At 31.6% G+C, this 24,449-nt stretch overlaps 2 protein-coding genes across 2 annotated transcripts; both read right to left on the bottom strand.

Annotated features, from left to right (window-relative positions):
• Positions 1 to 441: 441 nt before the first annotated feature.
• LOC133706297 (agamous-like MADS-box protein AGL11) lies at positions 442 to 6,216 on the bottom strand. Its single transcript, XM_062131804.1, has 7 exons — positions 6,035 to 6,216; positions 1,921 to 2,002; positions 1,735 to 1,796; positions 1,237 to 1,336; positions 876 to 917; positions 740 to 781; positions 442 to 603 (listed from the first exon to the last, which is right to left on the bottom strand). The coding sequence occupies exons 1-7, from the start codon at positions 6,214 to 6,216 to the stop codon at positions 442 to 444; spliced, it is 672 nt and encodes a 223-aa protein (XP_061987788.1).
• A 14,616-nt stretch (positions 6,217 to 20,832) lies between these two features.
• LOC133668053 (uncharacterized) lies at positions 20,833 to 22,070 on the bottom strand. The gene is made up of 2 exons (XM_062087794.1): positions 21,883 to 22,070; positions 20,833 to 21,338 (listed from the first exon to the last, which is right to left on the bottom strand). Exons 1-2 carry the CDS (start codon positions 21,959 to 21,961, stop codon positions 21,103 to 21,105), a joined length of 315 nt encoding a protein of 104 aa, XP_061943778.1. The 5' UTR covers positions 21,962 to 22,070; the 3' UTR covers positions 20,833 to 21,102.
• Positions 22,071 to 24,449: the final 2,379 nt, after the last annotated feature.

The raw sequence follows: 24,449 nt of genomic DNA on the forward strand, positions 1-24,449 counted from the left end.
TAGCATAATCAATAGCCTTTCAGCAGTGATTAATATTGAGCTAGCTGTTTATTAGTAGATTTCATAAAAAACCACACAAATTAAAGCAAGTACCAGTAATGTTCACATCTTATCTAGGCAGATAATAAATCCAGTTGACAATGATCAGGTAATTAAGGACTCTTAAACATCAATTCCAAATTAAGCAGGGCACACATGACCACAATATTACCAGATAATATCGTAGTATCTTTATTTTCTGGATTGAATTACATATATATATCAAAATACCACTTGCACACCAGTTCTCCAATATTTCTTTTTTTACCTGCATGAATAAAGCAAAAAAAACAAGTCAATACTGAACATTTAGTCCTCTTACTTGAAGGAGCATGCCTCTTCAGCATTCAGTAATAGATAACATGCAATGCAAAACAAAGAGAAGATAAAATGGAAAGATGATTACCCAAGATGGAGAATCTTCTTGTCATTGTGTGGGTATGCAGTTCCACCCTCAAGCAAATGTGGAGCAAAGAAATTGCGAGAGGCTGCTAATGCCTGGATTGCATTCAGCTCTGCTCCAGTCACCATGTTGGCTTGTTGAAGCCTCTCAACTTCTGCTATCTGAGATTGTTAAGAATAAAGATCAAGTTAACCATTTAAGTCAAATACGTGGTGTTATATTTGTTAAGGATATGGAAATATCAAGAAGAGCCTCATCAACATTTGATACGTAAGAGAATTTGGTGTTCTTCATTACCTTGGTCCTAAGACAAACACTTTCATTTTCCAGCTCAATCTCCTAAAAAGAAGTGTTTAAATCAATTTGGACATGAATTAGACAAAAGAGAGGTTCCTATAGTATAAAATGAAAGTGATAGCAAGCTAGAAATTACCCTTTTCTGCAAGTACTCAATTTCGGCTAGCAGCAACTCATGCTGTTGCAAAAGACAAGTAGAGGAACAAAAATAATTGAGGACATATAAAGAACTGTGATACAGCAAAAAATTTGAGATCCATTACAGTGATGTACATGATTAATTCTATATGCATGTATAAAACAATGGAAAGATATAATTGTTGAAGCAACAAAGACAAGAAATTAAGATCATAAGCAAGCCCTATTCATATAGGTTAAACTGTGGCTTAAAATACTACTACTGCAAATTGCAAATGATCATATCAAGAGGTGATGATATATTAATTAAACGTGACTGAACATTTACATAATTGCTTCCAGTTGTATGATCTTTTTACCTTCTTTGACCTGATTCTAGTAATGCCTCTCTCAAGCCTATTCTCCAGCTGCTTAAGCTCTTTCACAGATAAATTACTTACAGCATCGCCCATTAAGTGCCTACAAGCAAGAAGGGAAAGCATGAGCAGCACCGAACTGTGATGAAGAGTGTGTAAAAGAAAGGACCATTCAAGGCATGTATGAGTTTCAAAGTCTTAGTAGAGTCATTCAGTACTTTTTTAGAGGTCATGGATGATGGATCAAATCTCATTACACCTAGAACGAGAGGGGCTATGGAAGGGGATCATAGTCTGACAAAATTATTTAAGCTAAACTTTGCATCACAAATTCACATGTTCAGCTAATATTGTGCAGATTAAGTTAGATATTTGTACACAAATCTGCATTAATTTTCTAAGAACAAAATCAAGAGGACGGAAACGTCCCATAGTTTAATAGTTTAATAGTTTTTCCATTATTAGGTTATAACCTTAAAAAGGATACAATGGAGATCGTACCTGTTAGAATTCTGTAGCATTTGAATTTGTTGCCGCAGCTTTGCTGATTCTTGTTGATAATACTATATTTCATAATACAGGAAAAGTAAGCTAGCTAATGAATCGAGAGAAATTCAAGCACCTGAAACTTAAAACAACTTGGTATAAATTGATAAAGATTAAAATTTAGAGGAAGAAAAAGCATACCTGGGCATTGATTTCTGTGATAGAGGATGCATTTGAACTATCTGAACTGGCCTTTTTATACCTATCTATAGTGGATCTTATGCTGCTACAAAAAATAAACAAAAGTTCTAAGTTCAAACAACAATGGAACAGGAAAGGATCAATGCAAAAGGATCTGAGATCCATATTTAATTTTTACCGTTTCAAACATTTTTGTAAGCAGCATTAGGGTTTCATAAACATAATGTTTGATATACATTTGAAAATCAATTAACATGAAAAAAAATCGAGATATAATGTAAAGATGTTAGTCGAATGAAAACAAGTGCATGAAAAAGTTGCTTTTACAGCATTTCCTTGGCAACCCACCTAAACCTAGTATATATCAATATCATAGTACTGTGTCGTGTGAGATTTTTATATGGAGAAGATACATCAAAAGAACATAACAATGAAACATCGACCACTGCAGTTGTCAACTTTTCAGGACAGCTAAGTTCATTTGTATAGAGAACAAGATACTTTCTTGCACCTCGCGCGCCCAGTTAACAATAGCAGAACCTTTCCTTGACTTTCCACTTGCCATTACTACAAATGAAGAAACCATTGCAAAATCTCTCTCTCTCTCTCTCTCTCTCTCTCTCTCTCTCTCTCTCTCTATATATATATATATATATATATATATATATATATATATATTCATTTATTACACCAACATAAGAATGGAAACACAAAAGACAACTATGGAGAGTAAAACATGCTTTTAGGGCGAAGAGAACTCAGAGTAAAGGAGATTTTAGATTTGCTATGGGAAACAAGCAAAGGATGGGGAGATTTCCAAAGCTGAAAATGGAAACAGGAAGATCAAAAGAAGATGGGATATATAAGCCATGAAAGAGTAAAAGATCAAGATTAAAGAATGTGCTGTGTGAAGAATAGATATTGTAATCAATCACACCATTAAAAGAAGAGAAAGGAGTTACCTGTACGTGAACTGGACACCAAATTAACCAATCCTGCATCAGTACTTGGCATCTTTTTCTAAGTTGCAAGTCCGGTTGTGAGTTGAAATTTAGAATTTTTGATCATAGCTAGTTCAGCAGAATTATTATTTTTTAATCATTGAGAGAGGATAGGCTCTCAAACCCAGCATCTCGATCGTGGGTATAAAGCTGGATTGATTGGCTAAAGAATGATCAAGGGAACTTGTTGTTAAGATTTATTTAGTGCCTAATTAATTAGTAATCATCATTATCAAGATTATTAATTAATGTTCAACCAATTGTATTTGAATTTTTAGAATTTAGAAGAATTTAAAACGTTTATCTACTTATAAGAAACATAGGACATGCACTTATTTATTTATTTGTTGAATTGTTAATGCATCTTATTCACAAATATTCTTTGAGAACTCCATAGTTAATAAGAACTTAAGCTGTTGTTGAGCTTAGATCAAAAGAGAGCTTACAGTTTTTTTGTAGTTGAATAATTATTGAAAAGACAATTACAACACAATTCAAAAAGAAGTATAACAAAATGACGACCAAACCACCAGCACTTGGAGCACACCAAAACCAAAGCTAGGAGCAACAAAAGCAACAAGGTAACAAGTAAGAAGATGTCGAAAAACATGAAGAGGGAAAAGTAGGGATGCTTTTTTAATCCGAGCCGGAAAAATACTGATTTAATCTGAATAAATTGATAATAAATAAAATATAAATATTATCAAACTTGATTTGAAATCTATCTGAACCTAACTCAAAATATATATTTATATTATATAAATATATTTATCAAATATTTAGATTTTGTTTAATACAATATGATAAATACATATTTTAATATTGATATAAAACACAGACACACATGTATATGAATTTTTTTGTATGTATATTAATTATTTTATTTTTTATTGATTAATTAATAATATCAGGTAATGGACACTCAAAACCCAATGAATAATTTATAGATATTTAAATTTTTTATCCGATAAATAATGAGTAGGGTATGAATATCAAGAAATCCATCCATTTTCATCCCTAAAGAGAAGAGCTATTTGTAATTTCTAGATCATGTGAAAAGTTAAAAATTTTTATTTTTATTTTTATTTTTTTATGATTAGCTTTTTTTTAGGTAGAAAATTAAAAATTAAGTTGGATAGAAGTGAATTTGGGATTGAACATAAGCTTATTATTAAAAATTAAATTTTTATTATGATATGATATGAGCTTGAGGTTAATTGCATTTCAATTTCAATAGTTTTTTTTTCTCAAAAAAAGTTTTAATAGATTCTGTATAACACATAGAGCTTTTTCAAACTTTGGAGCTATGATCAACAAAGATACTAAAAAAGATTGAACAAAAAGGTTATCATGGGACTGATCATGGAAATTCAGTTCATGTTCTTTGGAGGAAAGACAATGGCAAATGAATCTCCCCATGTGCCTTTTCACAAGGACTTGAAATAGATTTGCTCTACTTTCTACTTCGTTGATAACCTTTTCCTTGCTAGAGCATTCAATCCGTAAATAAAGTTAAGAGGGAGGAAGAGAAAGGACCATTAATGAAGCTTTTGAAAAGAGTTAGAAAACTAAAGAATACGTCTAGGTTTGTCTCCAGTACCTTGAGCTTTCATTTTTAACTTGTTCGTCTTCTCTGACTTGTTTTAAAATCTCTGATCTTATGGAATGAATAAGAGCTAGCAAAAGATAAAAGTCTAAACTGTTGTCAGTGAAAGCTCGAAGTGGAAACAGAAGGTACTGAAAACCGAGCACCCATATTAGCAATGGAATGGGAAAAGGGCCAGGCTTAATCACTCGGAGTGCCGAGTCCCAGCTACACAGTATGGATCCTCAAATATTGCAGCACCAAAAAGGTAAAAATGAGAATCAAGACGATAGCTAGGGCTTGCTTTACAATCCGAGGTCTTAATGGAGGGAAGAAGATCAGTTCTGTTGAGAGATCAGAAAGAACTTGTTGCTTTCTTTGCAACTGTTACTGTGATAATTATTACTATCATTACTGTACTCTAAATGTTTTTTGTTATTGATGTTGATAAATCTGTAACTCTTCCTCAACAGGATAGCTAATATTTTAATTGAATTAAACAAAATTTTTGTTGTTAAATTTATCTTATTAATTACTTAGAAATATCTAATCTACTTAGAACTTATTTGTTTTTACATTTTAAAAATATATTTTTTATTTGTTTTAAATTAATTTATTGTTGGTGTTTTTATAATGTTTTTGTATGTTAATATTAAAAATAAAATTTTAAAAAATATAAAAAATATTATTTTAATGTATTTAAAAAAAAAACTTCAAAAATTAACTATGGAATTCACTATACTTGTCTGTGGAAGCCCTAAATGCACTCTGATTTCTAGCTAGCATACCTATGTTTGCTTAATTAATTGCCTAGATGGGGAAGCCCTACAGTGTGTCTAGGCAAATCAATATCATCTTTAACACCTATAATGGTAGTGAATACTCACTATATAGGGCAAATCTAAAATCAGGAACACTTCAAATCTTTAAAGCATCTTTCTTATCGTGATTTATAATTAGATCCCATTAGACATGTTAATGAATGCATGGATACTAGAGGAAGAAAAAAATCATGAAATAAAAGCACTTCAGATCATATGAACCAGCAAAAGGATCAGCAAAAATAAGGAAAGAAAGCACACTGGAAGATGACAATGAGATCATGATTTCTTGATATGGTCAATTCTTATTTCACTTATAGAAGGCATGGCTTTATACTCTCGTTCCCGTGATAATTAGGAATTTAAAGAGATGGCTTTTATGCTGCCATTCCTCTGCTAAACTTCCAGTAAAGTCGAGATAATATCAGTATAAAGAAGAAACGAGCATATCAGTGTCGGTCAACTGAGATCCAAGTCAAATAGTCTGATCTGACAAACAACTCCTTGGAAAGCCAAAAATCATGGACAGTTTGCATAATTTAGGATATACTCTCCTAATATTTCACCCTTCACTGTCTCTTGTTCTATGAAAGAAGCACTTATTATGACAAAAGAAACATCAAACAAAGTCCTAGTGATCTGTGAGAAAGAAAAGGAGGTTCCATCAAGATCCAAAAGAAAAGACAATAAGGAGAAGGTAAAATTACTTGTTGTTGGCGTACTCATAGAGACGGCCACGGCTAGAGAAGACGATGAGAGCAACTTCAGCATCACATAGAACTGATAATTCATAAGCTTTCTTCAAGAGCCCATTTCTCCTCTTGCAGAAAGTAACCTGACGATTGGTGGTGTTCTCGATCCTCTTGATCTCAATCTTTCCTCTTCCCATGTCTACACAAAAGATCGTTTCTTTCATAACCCAAACAAGCTTATGTATTATATATGCGCCAGTTTTCTTAACTTAATAGCTAGCTGATCTGACCTTACATGTCATGCCAACCAAAAAAGCATGGAATAGCTAGGTAATTGCAACAGTCTGAGAAAGACTGTAGAGAAGTAAATGGTAAAAAAATCTTTTTTTAAAGAGTAAAATAGAAAATGGGAAAAAAATTAAGAACAAAAAAAAGTTTGTATTACTGAAGTTTAAGGGTGTGCAAATCTGTTTCTTTGCATTCTTCAGTGAAATATTTTTCCTTTTGGATGAATTAATTCAACAAGTTAAAGTTGAAACCTCCCCAGAAGACAAAGAAAGCAACTTAATTTCAAGAAAAAGGTGAGATGAGGAAAGAATGCTCGATAAAAGTGTCTATAAGAACTACGAAGAAGGATAGGTTGTTCAGAAAAAAATGATGGATCTGCAAAAATGATTAAGGAGAGAAAGAGATGGAAGGATATCGCTTTATCAATGAGGTTTAGCTCAAAAGATCTTGGTGTAGAAAGATGTAAACCACTAGGCAATATATGCATTAAGTGCTTAGACTAACAAAAATCTCCAAAAGAAGAAAGAAAGAAACTTGATTTCAAGAAGAAGATGATCATGAGGCGAGAAAAGATGTTCAAGAAGGTTGCCAAAAGAAACTACCAAGAAAGAAATACCAGAAGGACAGGTTGTCTTATATATTCAAGATCTGTAAGAATGATTAAGGGGAAGAAAAACAAATGGGAGGGGAGCTTGAGCATTGAGGTTTATCTCAAAAGATCCAGGTTTTGAAAGATGTAAACAACACTAAGAAAAATGGAGAAGGGCAACAAGAAAAATGGATATATATATGTATGTATGTATATTGTATACCCTTTGATCTGATGAAAATGAGAAGGGAATCTAGCATGAGTTAAACATGATTTATGTACTAATTATTTTACTACTATTGGGAGAGTGTCCCATTTTCTTGCACTTGTCTTTCTCTTCATGTCTCTCTTCTCAAATATCTATCCACAGTCTTGATGGGACAACAATAACTCAGATCAGCAGAAGTTGATGGTGATTATACATGTGGCTGAAGTGAAAACGACATGAACTGCCTCAAAAATAAACCTCAAGTGCATCATCTTAAGATCAGCTGATCAAACTGCTGTGCTGAAGAGAAAGAACTTCAAAACACATGAAAGAAGAAGAAGAAGAAGAAGAAGAAGAAGAAGAAACCCTTGTCTTTAAACTTTTCTCCCATTCATAACAGTGTATTTCTTCAAACCTTTTACATAAAAGAAAAACAAAAAAAGGGAAAAAATCAGATGAAGAAAGCTTGAAAACAAGCCTAAGTAAAAAAGAAGAGAAACACATGAATTTTGTACAGAAGAGAAGGAATAATGTTAAATGAAGGAAATCTAGGGAATGGGCACTGAAGCAAAGAAGATGAGAAAAAAAAAAAGAGAAAGAGAGAGAGATGTTCATGTGCAAGGCAAGGAAGAAGATTCTTTTCTTGTTTTTTCACGGGCAGCAAAATCTATGATAAAATCTTTGCTTATTTGTGCAAGAAACCATGCAATTATAACAACAAATGCATGTTTTTAGAAGAAAGGAGCACAGACCTGCAGGCTTAATTTGGTCACACTCCGACCTCTTCAGCTTTCGGAAAATTTATTTTGTAGAATTCTGAAAGAAATAGAAGTGCTTATTATGACTTCACTCTTCTTCCCTATTTATAGCCTTTACTTTCTTTGTCTATCTAGACAGAGAAGCAATGAAGAAGAGAGATTAAATGAATAATAATTTATTTTTCTTGTTACCTTTTTTTTTTAAAAAGGGAAGGTGGTGGTGAAAGAGTGAGAGATTGGGGTTATCGTAAAGAAAGGGACATGGGAATTGTTGTGTTTCCAAAAACCTACATGAGATGTTGCTGTTTTAGCTAAAATAAACAGCTTTTGCGGTGTAAATTCGTACCATATACTGCAATTTTTGTTTTTTATAATTAAATCACCATCTTCTTCCTGTGTTTTCCTTGATTTTTATGCCCTCCCAGAACCTGTCTACTGTGGTAGAATCTCAATCTAATGGTTGGAGATTGATCCAACGCATCATGTCAAAAGGAAAAATGTCTATTTACAGCTTGATAGATTAGGGTTCGGTGGTGCTTTTCCACGTCTTATGTGCACTAGGTAGGGCGTGCAGATGAAGACTATAATGGTGTAACCGAAAAACCAACAAGAACGTCTACAATTTTGATGCCTTATAAATTTTGTTCAGTCTACAATTTGATTGTTTCTCGTCCAAGAAACTGTGATCTAAGCTTTGTCAATTTGAGGTTTAATTTTCTTGACTCATAAATGATGGGGAAGGTCATTTAGCATACGGATGTTTAATTAATTATAGCTATTGGCTAATTTGAAATATTAGAGTTGTTGCAAGAAAACAATAATTTATTTATTTATTTATTTATATAAAGACATAAAGACACGATTAAAAAGAAATAAAATCGAATATAAATATATAGAATTAGCTTTAAAAAGGAATTGAATTTAGATTTATGAAAGTCTAGGATATAATATTTTGCTAAACAAAATTAAAGCAATAAAGAATTTAGATTCAAATTGTGTAATTGAGGGCCACAAAAATATTTAGCTATATATATCCAATTCAATTGAACAATGAAGAATAGATTGCCTTGGGAATCTAGAGCCCTTCTTGCCCGATAGAAGTGGTGCAGCTCAATCCACCTCCCCTGGGCTGCTTTGCTTAGCAGGGGGAGCTAGCTATAATTGTTCCCTAGTTTGGTTGTGGCCCTCCATTTTAAAGTTGCAAAGACGATCTCAGATTGTATTCTATCGAAGCTCATGGTGATATATAGTTGCTTTAACTTCTCTTACAAATACGGGTCCATATTTATTAGGTTAACTGAATATAGTTTTCTCACATCTGTGTCCTGTTTGTCAAAGAAGTATCTTATTTCATAGTTTAAACTTTTAGATAAAATTTTAAAATATAATTTATATTATTTTCTAATATATCCTCTCAAATGAAAAGCTTTTGGGTTTGAAACTTACACAGATCCACATTACATGTGCTTTATTTTTATCAAATAAATGAGGATGATGAGATTTAAACTCGTAACCGCCTGGTCATCAAGACTCTGATATCATGTCAAAGAATCATCTTACCCAATAGCTTAAATTTTTAGGTAAGATTTCAAGGTATGATTTATATTATTCTCTAACATTGTTCGGGGATATTTACTTAGAGTTGATCACGTCTAATGTTTCGATAGTGGATTGGTAGTTGATCTTGATTGACCCTGGTCAATTTAAATATTAAATTATTTTTTGAAAAAACTCTTTAAACTATGTTATTTTAATAGAAAATCTAGTTTTTTCATTCCCTTAGTTTGGATTATATCTCTTCAATTCTTGAAAACGTATAATCATTAAATAGATTAATAATCAAGGTATTCAAATGAACAAGAATGCTATGAGAAATGAATCTACAAGATGTGAACATGGGATTAGAATATATTATCTTGGAATCATGAAAGGGGTGTTGTGCTAAGATTGAGATTGCTAGAAGGAAATAAAAATACTTGTTAAATTAAGAGAGGTGTAAGGATATTTTTTTTGTATCATGTAAAAAGTTGGTGCTGCCTAAATCTTGGGTTTCAGTCAACAGATTGTCTGCTTATCATGGGCATGGAAGCTGGCTGAGAATTCCAATTAAATATATCCCAAAGTCAAATGTACGTGGAAGTCTAATCGCATTGTTATTTACATGCATGTAAATCCACATGACCTGAAAAGGTCTATGAGGGCATGCTTAATTGTAATTAGAAAGCCTCTGCACAAGCATCAAACAAAATCCAATTTTCACATTCAATTCTGTAATTAGAACCCATCTGGCATGAGATATATAGATTTGTGTTTGTATATTCTGTAATTAGAACCCATCTGATGACATGAACAAGTTGTTGTGACTAAGAAACAAGAAAAAAAAACATAGAAAAAAAAAAGAAAGAGAGAAAGAAATCAAGGTTCTCTCATGGAAGAATGAAGACAAGGGGAGTCGGCAAAATGTGTCCTCAAACTCGGGAAAATTGATACCTAATTTCTGAGAGTTCAAGCACCAAACCGATTGTTGGCATGCTTGATTTGCTCTTGTAGTGAGAGCAGCTGGTTATTGCGTGCTGTTTGACGGTCGGTGGACGGAGGGCGGTCCTCCTCGATATCTTTCTTTTAGACATAAAAGATTGCCTTAGAAATAGTATGAACAATTGATAATTTTTCTTTTAAATATAAATGTTGTTAATATTTTTTTTAATAGAAAAAAATTTAAACAATGTGGGAATTAATTTGAAGTGACTCAATTCTCTTAGGGGTTCTAAAAACAACTCAGAAAACTGGTAAAAAGTAAAAATATAGGTTAATCTGTCAACTCAGAAGACTTAAAATAAATATTAAGATTAAATTTTTTTTAATAAACATTAAGATAATAACATATTAGATCAATGCGGGTTAACCTTGTTAATCTGTCATTTCAAATATCAAGTTATGAGATCATGATGATCTTATAAAAAGTAAATAAAAACAAATTATAAAACTCAATTTCCAATAAACTCAATGTTAAAGGATAAAATTAAAAAAAAAAAAAATGACCAAGTCAGTCAAGCCTAACCTACCAAATCCGAGATTAATTTGGGTTATAAGACCAAGATAATTCAATAGAAAACAAATTGTAACAAATTATAAAACTCAATTGTTAAACAATCCATTGCTGAGAATTGAAATTGAAAAATATATCGATTAAAAAAAGACATAAAAAATATTTGAGTTAACCAGGATTAACCTGACAAACCTGTGAACCACGTTATGAAATGGGAATAACCTCTTAGAAAATAGACTAAATTTTTTTCACGAAGTTTAATTTTCAATCAAATTAATGTTGAAAGATGAGTTTGAGCAAAAATAACAATTATAAAAAAAAAACTCGAGTCAACCAAGTTTACGTATTAAACCCGTGGTCCAGGTTATGAGTACATGATAACCTCATAAAAAATAAATTGAAAAAAAATTTATGAAACTAAATTCCTAATAAATATAATGTTGAAGGATGGAATTAAAAAAAACATAGATTAAAAAAAAACAACAACAAAGAAAAGAAGGGAAAAAAACTATTATTCTAGTAAATAGTATTATGTGAGGAGGAGTACAGTAAAAACCACTCTTCCTTTAGTTCAATTTTTTTAAAATAATAGGAATGCAATTGTCTACGCGATATAAAAAAAATATCATATATCAAACTATTTTTTTCTTTCTCAAGTGATTATAATGAATTCGATTATATTATAATCAATTTGATAAAGAGAGTAAGTGTTAAATTATTAATATAAAATTATTCTTGAAACTTTATTTAAAAAATTTTAGGTTGAAATAATTATTTTGATATGATATCAAAATATTTAACTAAACAATCATAAGTTTTAATTAATCTTACCATTTTTATTTTATTTAATTATTATTATTTTAAAAAAATAACATGAGATAGTGATTGGTGGTGCAAGTTTGGAGCTAAACAAACTTTTATTGAAAAAATATATTAAAAAATTCATATAAAACCATTTTTGAAAACTTACTTAACAATTTTTTTTAAAATTTAGATGGTTATTCAACCGTAAAAACAAGTAAATAAATTGGATGATTTATTTTTTTAAGCCTTTTCTTGTAGTAACTACAAATATGTAAAAGTATATAGCTATGTTATTTTGGAGGAAGGTACCCACAAAATTAAATATCTATGGATATTTTAGAATGGAAGGATTGTAATTGTCATAAATCAAAATCGTAAGAACCTCGAATTCCATTAATTAAACCCATTGTGCATGTATAATTTCATATGTTACTAGTGGTAAATAATATGGCTATGCTCTTGTTAAAAACAAGGAGTGAGGTCTTTGTTGCTCGGCTATGATGAGTTCCTTTTGAATTTCGGATTCTTCCTCATCTTCAATAATGGTCTGGCCAATTTCTGGTCCTGCTGAAGTCCTCTGATGTTTCTTTTGGCTGATATGAACTTCTAGCTCTTGCACCTGATGAATTCTTATGAGTTTTGGATTTTACTTCAGCTTGGGGTGATCAGGTTCCTATTTTTAGACTTATATGCCGGGTATGTGTACTGAAAGGAGCTCGGAGAAATTATAGGTATAGATGAATTCAAGAATATTTGGGATCTCTTTTTGTTATTTAACTTTTAACTTAAAGATAATTTATATTTGATTTTTAATTAGTGTTTGTGTAGATAAGAAATAACAAAAAAGATTAAAAAGAAAAACCATATTATTTCCTCATGTTTTGTACAAAATAAACTGATTGATAAACACTTAAATTAAGAAAATCACTTTATCTATATTGTAAAGCCCTTTGAACTTGAAATTTATATATAGACCCACATTACCTTGTACTTGATTTTTATCAAATAAATAGGATGGTGGGATTCGAACTTACGACCACTTGGTCATCAAAGCTCTAATACCATGACAAAGAATCATCTGAACCTAATAACTTAACCTATTAGGTGAGATCCCAACATATGATTTATATTATTCTCTAACATACATTAACTAACTAGATTTAATATTGACTAACTAAATTTAATATGAAAATGAAACCCTAATGCTTATGCTTACATTCACTCTTATGGTGAAGGGGGTATTTTTCCATGGGTTATCTGATGCAATTCGAACCTTAAAGAGATTGTAAGAAATTTTTTTTCTTCTTAAATACATCAATTCAAATGTTAATAATATATTCAAGACATAAGAGGAGAGCTTGTTTCCCTATTATCTTAACAAAAAAGAAAAAAAAAACTATGGACATTTTCAAAGGTGTGGATAAAATCAAATGCCACCGGTCAATCTGCTCAGATTTTAATACTTTATCAAATCGAGTCAATTAAATCTAACTATCGTAGCAGATTGGCTCCAAAATGATTTGGTGATCTTGCATGGAGATGGTGGTAATTACATTTTGAGCTGTTTGTCCTGTGGCTGCGAACGAAGTTCCTACAATGCCTAGGTTTTGGGCATCGACAATAGATTTAAATACGATATTAAAGACATTAGTAATCGATATAGATATTGACAACAACATCGATGTCCAAAACATATGCATAGACTTACCTCTTTTAGAAATGAAGAAGCACTATAGAAAGAACCGGAAAGGAGTGAAATAGTTATGAAAATACTTACAATTCGGAATTTAATGTATATATATTAACTTGATCCAAGAAAATGTAAGGATATCTTATGGTTTGTTCAGTTAAATTAATTCAAATTAACAAAAAAAAATACAAACATAAAAGAGAAGAGTCTAAAATTTTTATTAATCTATTTATTCACAAATACTTGAATCAACTTAAATATAAAGAGATTATATATAAATAAAATTGAAAATATTATTCTATTCTTAATAAATAAAACAAAAATAAATATATTATTTAACATGTTCCACACCCCTTGATTAAAATTAATCTCTTTTGTAGTATCGTCGGATACTTTAAAGCGGGTTTCACTATCCGTGATGATTCGAACCGGAGGACTAGCCCCTTACTGCTAGACTCAATCCTTTCGTTGCTACTACAAGTATTACTTGTTAAATAAATTTTATTGTAAAGAATGTGATTTGTAAGAGTCGTCATACAAATTATTATAGGAAACCAGCCAAAGTTCAAGAACATGGTTTAATCTTTTTGTCGCTAAATTAACATAAATTAAAGAAAATGGAAAAGTGAGGGAAAAAAGAATCAGATGAAGTAAAATTGAAAATTTGAAAATCATGATAGATAAGAGTTAACGATGACGATATCTAATTGAATACATGCTATAGAAGACAGTAGTTTTAATGGCATGAAAATGACGGCCATGTGGAAGTCAATTACAACCCATAACTTAGATTACATTTTAGGAAAACTTGCAGATCAACATGGAAGCTTTCTTTTTACTACTTCTGTACCAGGTTTCGTGTATGGTGTTTAGTGTGTGTATGGTGTTCTGTGTCTCCTCCTCCACTCTCGGTGAAAAGTACTGGGATTAAATACATGTCCATTTATGTACACTTGATGATAACTCAATATTTAATAGATTTATGCAAATCTTGTTGAACTTGGTTGGTCAAATTAGTTAAACAATTGATGTTCTTAACTGTATATGTGCGTTATAGGAAAAGGTTAAAAATATGGAAAGATTTGCTCTTTTTTTTGGTCAATTTCATATTCCCCAAAAATTTATATGGTCTCTCAGAGAGTTTCTACCATCCACTACCAAATCCTGACATTTCACCCACTTACAAATTTCGTCCACTTATAATTTCAATTATATACATGTATTAACCATTTAATAAGTAGACTAGTGATAAGAGTTTGGGATTAAGAGGTTTGTTTCCCTGTGGTTTAAAGTTCGAGTCCCTATGGTTGCTAATATGATGGTCACTGGAGGCTTACATGGTTATTAACTTCAGGGCCCGTGGGATTAGTAAAGGTGCATGCAAGTTAGTCCAGATACCCACATTAATAAAAAAAAATTATACACATGTATCATGTGTAAATTGTTTAGACAATTAATTAATGGATAAAATGGAATGTGGATAGATCTTCTACTGAAAACCTGTAATGCTAGTATTGGGGTGATTTTTCAAGAATATAAAGGTGTGGTGCACTGTTTGTTCCCTATACCAGTACGAATTAAAGATTTCAATGAAGCAAAGCTAATTGCAGTGATTAAAAGGCACTAGAACTATCATCTACTAGTGAAGAATGTATAGGGAAGAGAATTATAATTGAATCAGATTCTTCCAACGTGATCAACTGGATGATTAAAGAGTCTAATAGAAATTGTGAACTGGTGGCTTGGTTTTAACAATCCTTTCTTCAGATTGCTTATATATATGCTATAATCACCATGGAGATTTTCAGGTTTCTAGCTTTTTTGAAGCTCAGGCTGATATTTTGACTTCATTAGTTACTGAGAGATATAAAGTTCATGGTTTAAAAAAGTAGACTGTTGGTAGTTTGTAAGAGATAGAATTAGGCATGGGATGGATCTCTAAGTACAGTACTCGACCACTACTGCCATGGTTGATGCTTCCTTTGGCTTGTTCTTTTTGACTTATGATGTAATTGTTTGCATGTGTCTTTATGGGCTATGGTTTGTGCCTTTCTTAGGCTTTATTACTTAATTTTGCTTATATATATATATATATATATATATATATATATATATATATATATATATATATATATATAAAAGATAGTTAATTATACAGCAACAAAAGGCATATTTTGTTAGAAGGTAAAAGGAACTAATTGATACTTACTGCCCTTCACAAATATAAAAAGATATAAAAATATGGATTTTAGATGGTAAAGGCCACTACACTGTTAAGTTGTGTTCTACTATTCTTGATAAACTCTTTTACTCGAGTTTAAAGACATACAATGCAGTCATTTTGAAGGGTGTTTCTCTCCAAAACTTGAGTTTTTACTATGGTTAGCTATGCACAACAGGTTATGCATTCACTTCTTTTTAATTAAAAGAAAAATTATCATAATGCAGGAAGAGATATATGTCCATTTTGTATTTCTAGGGTTTTCTTTTAATAAGCACTATAGGTAAAGCCAAAGGTGGCAGGAAATAGGGACCCAAGTGGTCATCATATGAAACAGATCCAAAAAATGAAAACATTCAAAGAAAACAGAGTCAAAAGAATCAAAACCCAGATCTCCAGCCCTCGCCAATTCCTTTCCCAGAAAACTAGTAACAATCTGCTTCATTTATGCTTGAATTGTATGTATGCCATTAGCTTTCTGCATCATATAACCTCAATGATGTATCTAATGATGATCATTCCAACCCAACCAGAAGTGAGACTAGCAACAAGCAGATACAACATAGAGAATATATCTGAATTAGAGATTGTCATAGTCATGCCATAAACTCTTCTACTCTACGGACTGACTTCTTGGTTAGCAACAATATCTGCATAGTGATTACCGTCCTTCTTATTTTTTATAAGTAAAAGGTTACAATGTGAGCTTTCAATCAATCTGTTGTTACATGGGCTTTGGTGGCCTTCGGTTAATTTGCTGTGAATGTGGTATAAGTGGCGTGGCTGTTGCTAGTGAGAGGCTGGTCTTGGATGAGGGAGAGAGGAAAAACTGCTGTGTTCGGTGAAGATAAAGGAGATGGGTTGTATTTCGGCTGGAAAAAAGGGCAACTGTGGGGGTGTAAGAGGGGTCGGCGGTATAAGAGGGGTCGGCGGTAGTGAAACCGTCAGGGGAGATGGAGGAGAATGGTAGATAGGGGTAGCAAGGATTTCTTAGTGTCTTTTTTTTTAAGCTCAGCTAACAGTTTGTTTCTGGCTTTTTTTCCGTCTTTTTTATAATGTTCTCTACGTGTTTTAATGTGTTTGTCTCTTTTAACATCGACATATCATAATTATTGAAAAACATCTTAATATTTTTATAGATAAAATCACATTGAAAATCATGTTGGACACAAAAAACAAAACAATCTTTTCCTCTTTATAAAAAAGAACTTAAAAGTCATATTAGTTTAAAGTAATTTATTTTCTTTTTTTAAAATCATATTCTAGAGATTATAATGTCCTAATTAAGAGCTTCCAGTTAGAATTGGACTCCTAGATCGGTTATTATATATATATATCATTAAATGAGATCTTAAAATCAGTATATAAAAAGATTTTTCTTCATTAATTATATTTTTTTGGCCTGCCTTCGTATCACAATTTCAAGGAGAAACAAACATGGGCCAAGGTCAAATTTCAATGTAAATGTCAAGGTTTCCTATTTAATTTAAACATATATAATTGTTTAAAGCTCAATTTGAACAATCAATATGGCCTCCATGACTTGTTATTTAATTGAACATGGTTTGTTGCTTTTTTGAACTTTGTATTTTAATTTAAATGCAATGGTGTTACCTGAGACCCAAACAATATTTGTTTGTAATTTAATGGGTTATTAGTTTATGTTTGTTTGAATTGATGTAATTTTAACTAGAATGGTGTTTTGTGCTACTTCGCGCGGGCTGATTTAAATTTTTTTAATATTAAAAAATAATGTTCAAACAATGATAAATTAAAATAAATCAAGTTAAATTTACTAAAATACAACTCATAATATAAAACTGAAATAACCTACAGAAAAAAAAGCAAAAAGAAATCGCAAGCTTCAAGACCTAATAACCTAATGTCAAAGATAAAAAAAAAATTAAAAAATATAATGCTGAAGAAGTAAACCCAAGCCAACTTGGCCTGAATTGATAAATATTTCATAACCCGTGATATGAAATCGAGATAAAAAATAAAAAAAAAATTCAAAAAAAATATTTAGAAAAAAAAAATTCAACAAAAAAAACCTTTATAAAAAACCTGAGCTAATCCGGGTTAATTTTATCACCCTGCTAATTAATTTATGGTTGTTTGAACTGATTTAGTTTTAATTTTATGTAGAGCTCACACCGTGCATGCATGGGGCATATGTAACACAAGCTTGTCGAGAGAAAACATGGGCCAAAAAGATCAAATTAATCTCTTGTTCAATTGGTCGATCGATCATGAAAATGTTAATTACCATTCATTATGTTTGCGTGTAAATTTATAGGCGTTTACTTGTTCTTCATGGTTTCTCCATCGTTGTCATATCAGAGGACCACCCCTTCCTTACTTTTGGTGAGCTTTGGATGCTGAAATAGTCGGTTTACATGCATTTATACCTATTTAGCTAGTTAGTGGTGTTTATAATTGTACCCAGATATGGTATTAGTTTCCGTAGCAAGGTAGAATTGTTCATGTAGAATCTTCTTCTACAAATAGCATCCCGCTCTGTGGTCCAAAGGCTAAGTCATTTCCTGCAGGTGAAGCTTTACGCACAACCACCCCCTCACACACACAGTTAATTACATGGCACAGGTGTGATGATTTCTTTTTTCTTATGATAGATTTAGTTTCTGCGTAAGAAAACGGTTGGTTCTTGTTATGTTTAGTTAGAGTATATCAGTAGTTGGAGGGTTAGGCATAATTAGCCGTTAATGGGACAAAGGAATGGCTTCAGACGACTTATTAGACGCAACAGCATAAATAGGGAGTCAACTGCTACCACCATAGATGGAGTGCAGAGGCTGCTTAGGCTACAACTCATACCATGTAGAGATTCGAAGGCCGAAAATCTAGTTATGCTTTGATCAGGGCATTGATGCATCCTATCTTCCTCAAGCTCCCCATATACAGCGGTGATTCTAGCAGAACATATACAGCATGTAGTCATAGGCGTCTCTGTTTGAATACTCTAAGAGACTTTCGCTTCAAATCAAAGATTAGGGACTAGAATGGAAGAGGTTCGAAGTTTAGGTGCCAAGGATAGCGAACCGAGCGCTTAAAGATGTTCAGAACAACTTGAGCACAGAGGATTGCCAACTTTGCCAATCAGTTACCCTCGACACATTTACATTCAGATTGTATATATCATCAGAGGTGAAATGTTAGTTACACCAGATTGAAAGGTTGCGAGAAGAACCATTTAGAGTTCCTCGTGGATTGAGTTGCATATTAAGTAAAAAATAAGAGGTCAGATTAATAGTTGAACTACAAAGGTAGAACGCTTTGATAGAGAAAGAACATGGTTAAGAAATGGAATGTGAAAGGTCTAGTCAAACATAGAAGAAGCTTCTGAGCTCGCACAATGGCCAAACTTGCTCTTGCACGCATGGTCAACATAGGCACCTCGAGGAATTTTTCAAAGATTTTAGTCGTCTTGTTAGCTGCAACCGCTGAAACAATGCCCCCTTTAGTGCATCAGGTTTGTTTATATATATATAAAAATAAAAAAGTTGCATGATTCTTTTGCAGTGCATAAAAATATGCAGTATTTTCAATAGTCAAGGTTGTTGTGAGAACGGCCTTGATGCAGAACCTGCCAATTCGTATCGATCTGGTTCCAATCCAAATTCAACTTAATTAATTGAATTTCAGAAATGATTTATAAGATTCAGCGACATACACAAGATTATGCAATCTGTGACGGAGGAGCGATTCTAACTGGCATCATGCATTTTCGCCGGAGTTTTACTGGGACGAATCAAATCTTGGGAATGAATCCATAGGTCTCACCTTTTCGGCCAGAAGATCTGGCCTTTTCAAACTACAATAGCACCCTTCACTAATATAATAGATTGCTCCAACCACTATATACATGTCAAGGCACCATTTCTTGTTTTTCTTTTTTGAATTAATAGAGAAGTGAACGATCCAGAATGGGCTTGAAGGAAGAATGTTCGAAACACTAAAACAACATTATCAGAACCCTAAGAGTACGTCAGATCTGTAAGCATCCATAAAATAAAGTTCAGGGGAGAACTGCTGCCGACCGAGGCGACAAGACTTAAAATCTCCGCTTTAAATAAACCATTAAAAGGGTGTTTCTTGTTTTTTTATCAGAATTTGAAAAAAAAAATTGTTTTTAATTAAATTTTTTAATATTTGATGTGGTGATATTAAAAATAAATTTTAAAAAATAAAAATATATATATTATTTTAATATATTTGTAAATAAAAAAAAAAATATTTAAAAGATAATTATGTTTGCTTTCTATCCAGTCAAGAAATAAAGGCCATCTCCAAGGAAAAATATTAAAGAAAAAGGTCAATTTTGGCTTTCACCTCTCATTGAGCTCCAAGAGGCGAGCTATATTGAGAAGTAGTCAAAAATAACTTTCAGGTTGAAATGGTATTCCTATATATGGGTTAGAAAAGCCAAAAATTTATTTCATATATTTTTATACAAAAAAAAAATATGATTGAAATTGTATTAATTAGTTACAATTAATAAATAATTATATCAATATCAAATATATTATAATACAATTAGTTTTTTGAAATAGCTTTTTTCTATTAAAATGCATCTATATAAAAAAAATACTATATTTACACTGTTTAAAAAACTATATTACTAATTTAGCTCTTCTTAATAGCTTCTCCCCCAACATCCATTCCAGCTAACTGGATCTACACTCTAACCCTCATCTCTGAATGAAGCTGTCAAGACAAACTTGCTTCGAAATGCTAAATTTTGTATAGCAGTACTGGGCAGATAGTCACTTTTTAGGCTAACAAGTGGTCTGGATAATGAACCCTATCTTTAAAAAGGAAAATCATTTGCCTCAAAACAAGACGACATAAGGGTAAAGCATTTGCCATCACAACTTATCCAAACGAAGTTTTAAGAAGGAAAAACATTTGCCTCAAAACACGAGAAACCTTGCATCATCTTGAATGTATGAAATTTATTAAAAATATGACTACTAAAAGCCCAGCATCATCTTGCAGGTATTTTCTCCGATTACATTGTTGATAATATAATTACACCTATGTGAGTTCATCATTTTCAGGGCTGGCAACTGGATTTTCATGTTGTTACAAGGAGACTTACTAATGGGAAGCAACTACAAGATGAAGACCATTTACAAATAGAAAAGGGCAAGGTGGAGAACAAAATAAAATCACATAAACAAAGCACTTGGAAGGGGAAATGCTAAACCACTTTAGCTGAATCAAAACTGTTTGATTTGCAAAAAGGAAAAAATAATTCCATGGACTTTAAGATTGCCTATTAGCATAATCGGTATATATGACCTACAGTATAATACACAACAGGGAAAAGTTATGCACCACCAGACTAAAATTTTCCCGAACCTGTAATTATAAGATAACAAATTGTATAAGAGATCAAAGTTGCGATGCACACCTCAACTAGATACAGTCAAAGCACCAAAACAAGAAAGTGATCTCAATCCCTGATGCCAAGTTCAACCTCAAGCTCATCATCATCTTCGAAAAGCTTTAGAAGACGGGCATGCTGCTCTTCCCTCTTCTTCTTTTGCCAAATCTTAAACAATAACATGGTAAATCCAATGATCGCCACGACACTGAGACAGGCTATTACCACCTTAATTCCCACTGAGCTTTTTGAATGACTCGCAGGTTTATTTGTATCTTTAGGATTCGCCGGGTCACTCGCTAAACCTTGAAACAGACAAGAAAATTTTGAAACCCAACTTTAATTAGTGAAATAAATGTTGCCTGTCCTGACTAAATACAATACAAAACTCAAAATCAAGGTTCGTCATGCTTTAAGACAGCAAAAACTACACAAATAGAATCATGAGAATTACATCTTACGCAATTAAATTTCAGGTCAGGTCACAAATTGATAAATACAAGAAGAAAAATCGGGTCTTGAAACCATTGAACAAATATTATTCCTAAGAAATTGATTTTGTTAGCTACCCATTAGAGCTTAGATCCAAAATTCTCTAACTTTCTTGAAAGTGGGAAAAAAATGAACTAACCCCAACTAAAATTCATTATTTAGCATCTGTCTGTTGTCCTTCCTTAGTTTTCCCAGAAACCAAACAGATAGATTATCGAAAATTCAACAATTCAACAAGAAACAGAAACTAAAAACTAAAGAATCATAGCAATCCTGAAATTCCAAAGAGTGGGTATCGCATGTATCAAGTCAATACAAGTAAATCAAGAAAGAAAATGAAAAACAAAATGGAGGTACCTGAAAGAAGATGCAGAGAAATTGACAAGAAGAAAATAACAAAAATCTGTAGAGATCCAAACCCACAACAACTCCTCATTTTTTTCCTTTGTAAAATTAAGATTGTTGTGATAGAGAGGGGGGGAGAGACAGAGAGACAGTAGCAGCAGTTTGGTCGGAAGTTGAAAAAATGAATACTTGCGTTAGTTGGGGGAGACCTTTTATTACAATTTACACGTCTCTGGCATGCGACTGCTCTGATGCTTCCGGTTCGATGTTCACGTGAGCCTCACGTGACCAGTCATTGATTTTATTTTATTGTTATTGTTATTGTTATTTTTATTTTTAGTTTTTATTTTTTGATATTTAAGTGATTAATTTAATTGATCATATTATCAGGTGAGTTCCAATGGTCTACAGCCATCGAGCAAAAGAATATTATATAACAAAAAAAGTTAAAATGGAAGGTGAAAACAATGTAGTTATAGATTTATTTTATTATTTATTGTGATTGTATAATTAATTTTTTATACTTAAAAAAAAAAACAAAGATCTTGGTGTCAAGAGCATTAGTTTTCAGACCCGACCGGTTCAAGTTCCAAGTCTTAGGTTTTGACCTGGTTTCGGATCAATTCTTTTTTTTTTAAATCAAAACAATGTTGTTTTAGTAAAAACAAAAAAAAATAAAAGTCAACAGGTCGCAACCGGGTTTTTGACCGGGTCACGCTGGATTTTTCCTTCTCCTATTTTTTCTTCAACCCGATCCAGTTCCAGTCCTAGATCAACTCGTCAGGCTGGGTTTCAAAACTATGGTCAAGAGTGTACAAGGCTTTCTGCATAGTCTAACAGTTCTTATAAGAACGATCAGGAATAAATATATATATATATATATATATAACCTGTTATTTTGTATTTTGTTTTTTTGTTGTTTTATATGTTAAATAATAATATAAATTATATACTAAAATTTAATTTAAAATTTAATTTTATTTAATTAAAATAGTTATTTAACATAATAAAAATATTCACATTATAGGTTTGGTGTGGAGAATTCATAAGCTTGATTTAGAAATATATCTCGATTGAATCTTCAAACAAATCAACTCTTTGGAAATCAAGTTGTACCGATGGGATACAAGAGAAGACCAATGCCATAGATTGTTCATGAAGAATGAGTGAAGAAATCAAATTAACAATAATGAAAACAATGTGCATTGCGTCCTTAATATGTAGTCCTACGGAATGCCAAGCTTTATTCTTGGAATTAGGAAGTACTAATTTTGTGTTTCTAAATAGGTCAAAGTACTTCAAAATTAGAAAATTAAAATTGCAAATTTTTTCAATTAGTATTTTTTTTTAATATTTTTTCAACAATTCATTCTTCAAAACTAAATTGATTAAGAGTTAAGTTTTTTAATTGAATTCAAATCCTTTTTTAAGCTAATTTTTTCTTATTTTTTTTATTTTTTTTAGAAAGTTTTGCTTTGATATTTTTTACGATTTGTTTTTTATTAGGTTAGCTCCAGATTCATGATTATGATCACCGGTCTCAAAGGTTAGCATGGATTCATTTTTTTTAAAAATTAATTTATGTCAATTTCACCCATCAAACTTTTTTCCATGATTTTCTGTTATGAGATTATCACAATCTTATGTCCATTGTCATAAGGTTTCCAAACTCACTTGATTTGATAGGGCTTTAAAAAAAAAAAACTAACAATAAATCTAGTTAACAAAAAACTAAAAGGGGTGGTGTTTTTATTATACACCACCTCATAAAATATTATTCATTCCAATAATTTTTTTAATCTATGTGTTTTTTAATTTTATCATTCAATATTTGATTTATTGGAGATTGAGCTTCATAATTTATTGTGATTTGCTTTCTATATGGTTAGCTCATTCTTATGATCCTTGTCACAAGTTTGACAAGTTAATTTGATTGACTAGAGTTTTTTTCTTTTTTTTCCCTCATTGATCAACATTGGGTTGATTAAGAATTAGGCTTCGTGATTTATTTTAACTTTCTTTTAATGAAATTATCTCAGTCTCATGACTTGAGTTGCGGTTTGAAGGTTTGGCTAACTAACCCGATTGACTCAAGTTTTTTTTTGTCTTTTTTTAATTTGTAGTTTTTCAATTTTATCCTTCAACTTCAAGTTGGTTATGAATTAGCCTTCATGATTTATTTTGGTTTTCTTTTTGTGAAGTTATCTTAATCTCATGGCTTGAGTTACAATTTGCGGATTTGGCTGATTAACCCGATTGACTCAAGTTTTTTGTTTTTTTTATTTGGTAGTTTTTCAATTTCATTCTTTCAGCTTTGAGTTGATTAGAAATTAGATTTCATGATTTATTTTGGATTGTTTTCTATGAAGTTATCCTGGTTTCATTACTCGAGTCACGTGGTTTGCTGGTTAACTCAGGTAAACTCGGGTCGTTTTATTATGTCTTGTTTTTATATTGATTTTTTTTTAATTTCATCTTTTAACAATGAATTTATTGAAAATTAACCTTCATAATTTGTTTAAAATTTCTTTATATGAGGTTATCCTAGTTTCATAACTCGTGACAAGTTAACCTGGGTT

This window comes from Populus nigra, chromosome 11 (genome assembly GCF_951802175.1).
Source record: "Populus nigra chromosome 11, ddPopNigr1.1, whole genome shotgun sequence".
Taxonomy (NCBI): domain Eukaryota; kingdom Viridiplantae; phylum Streptophyta; class Magnoliopsida; order Malpighiales; family Salicaceae; genus Populus; species Populus nigra.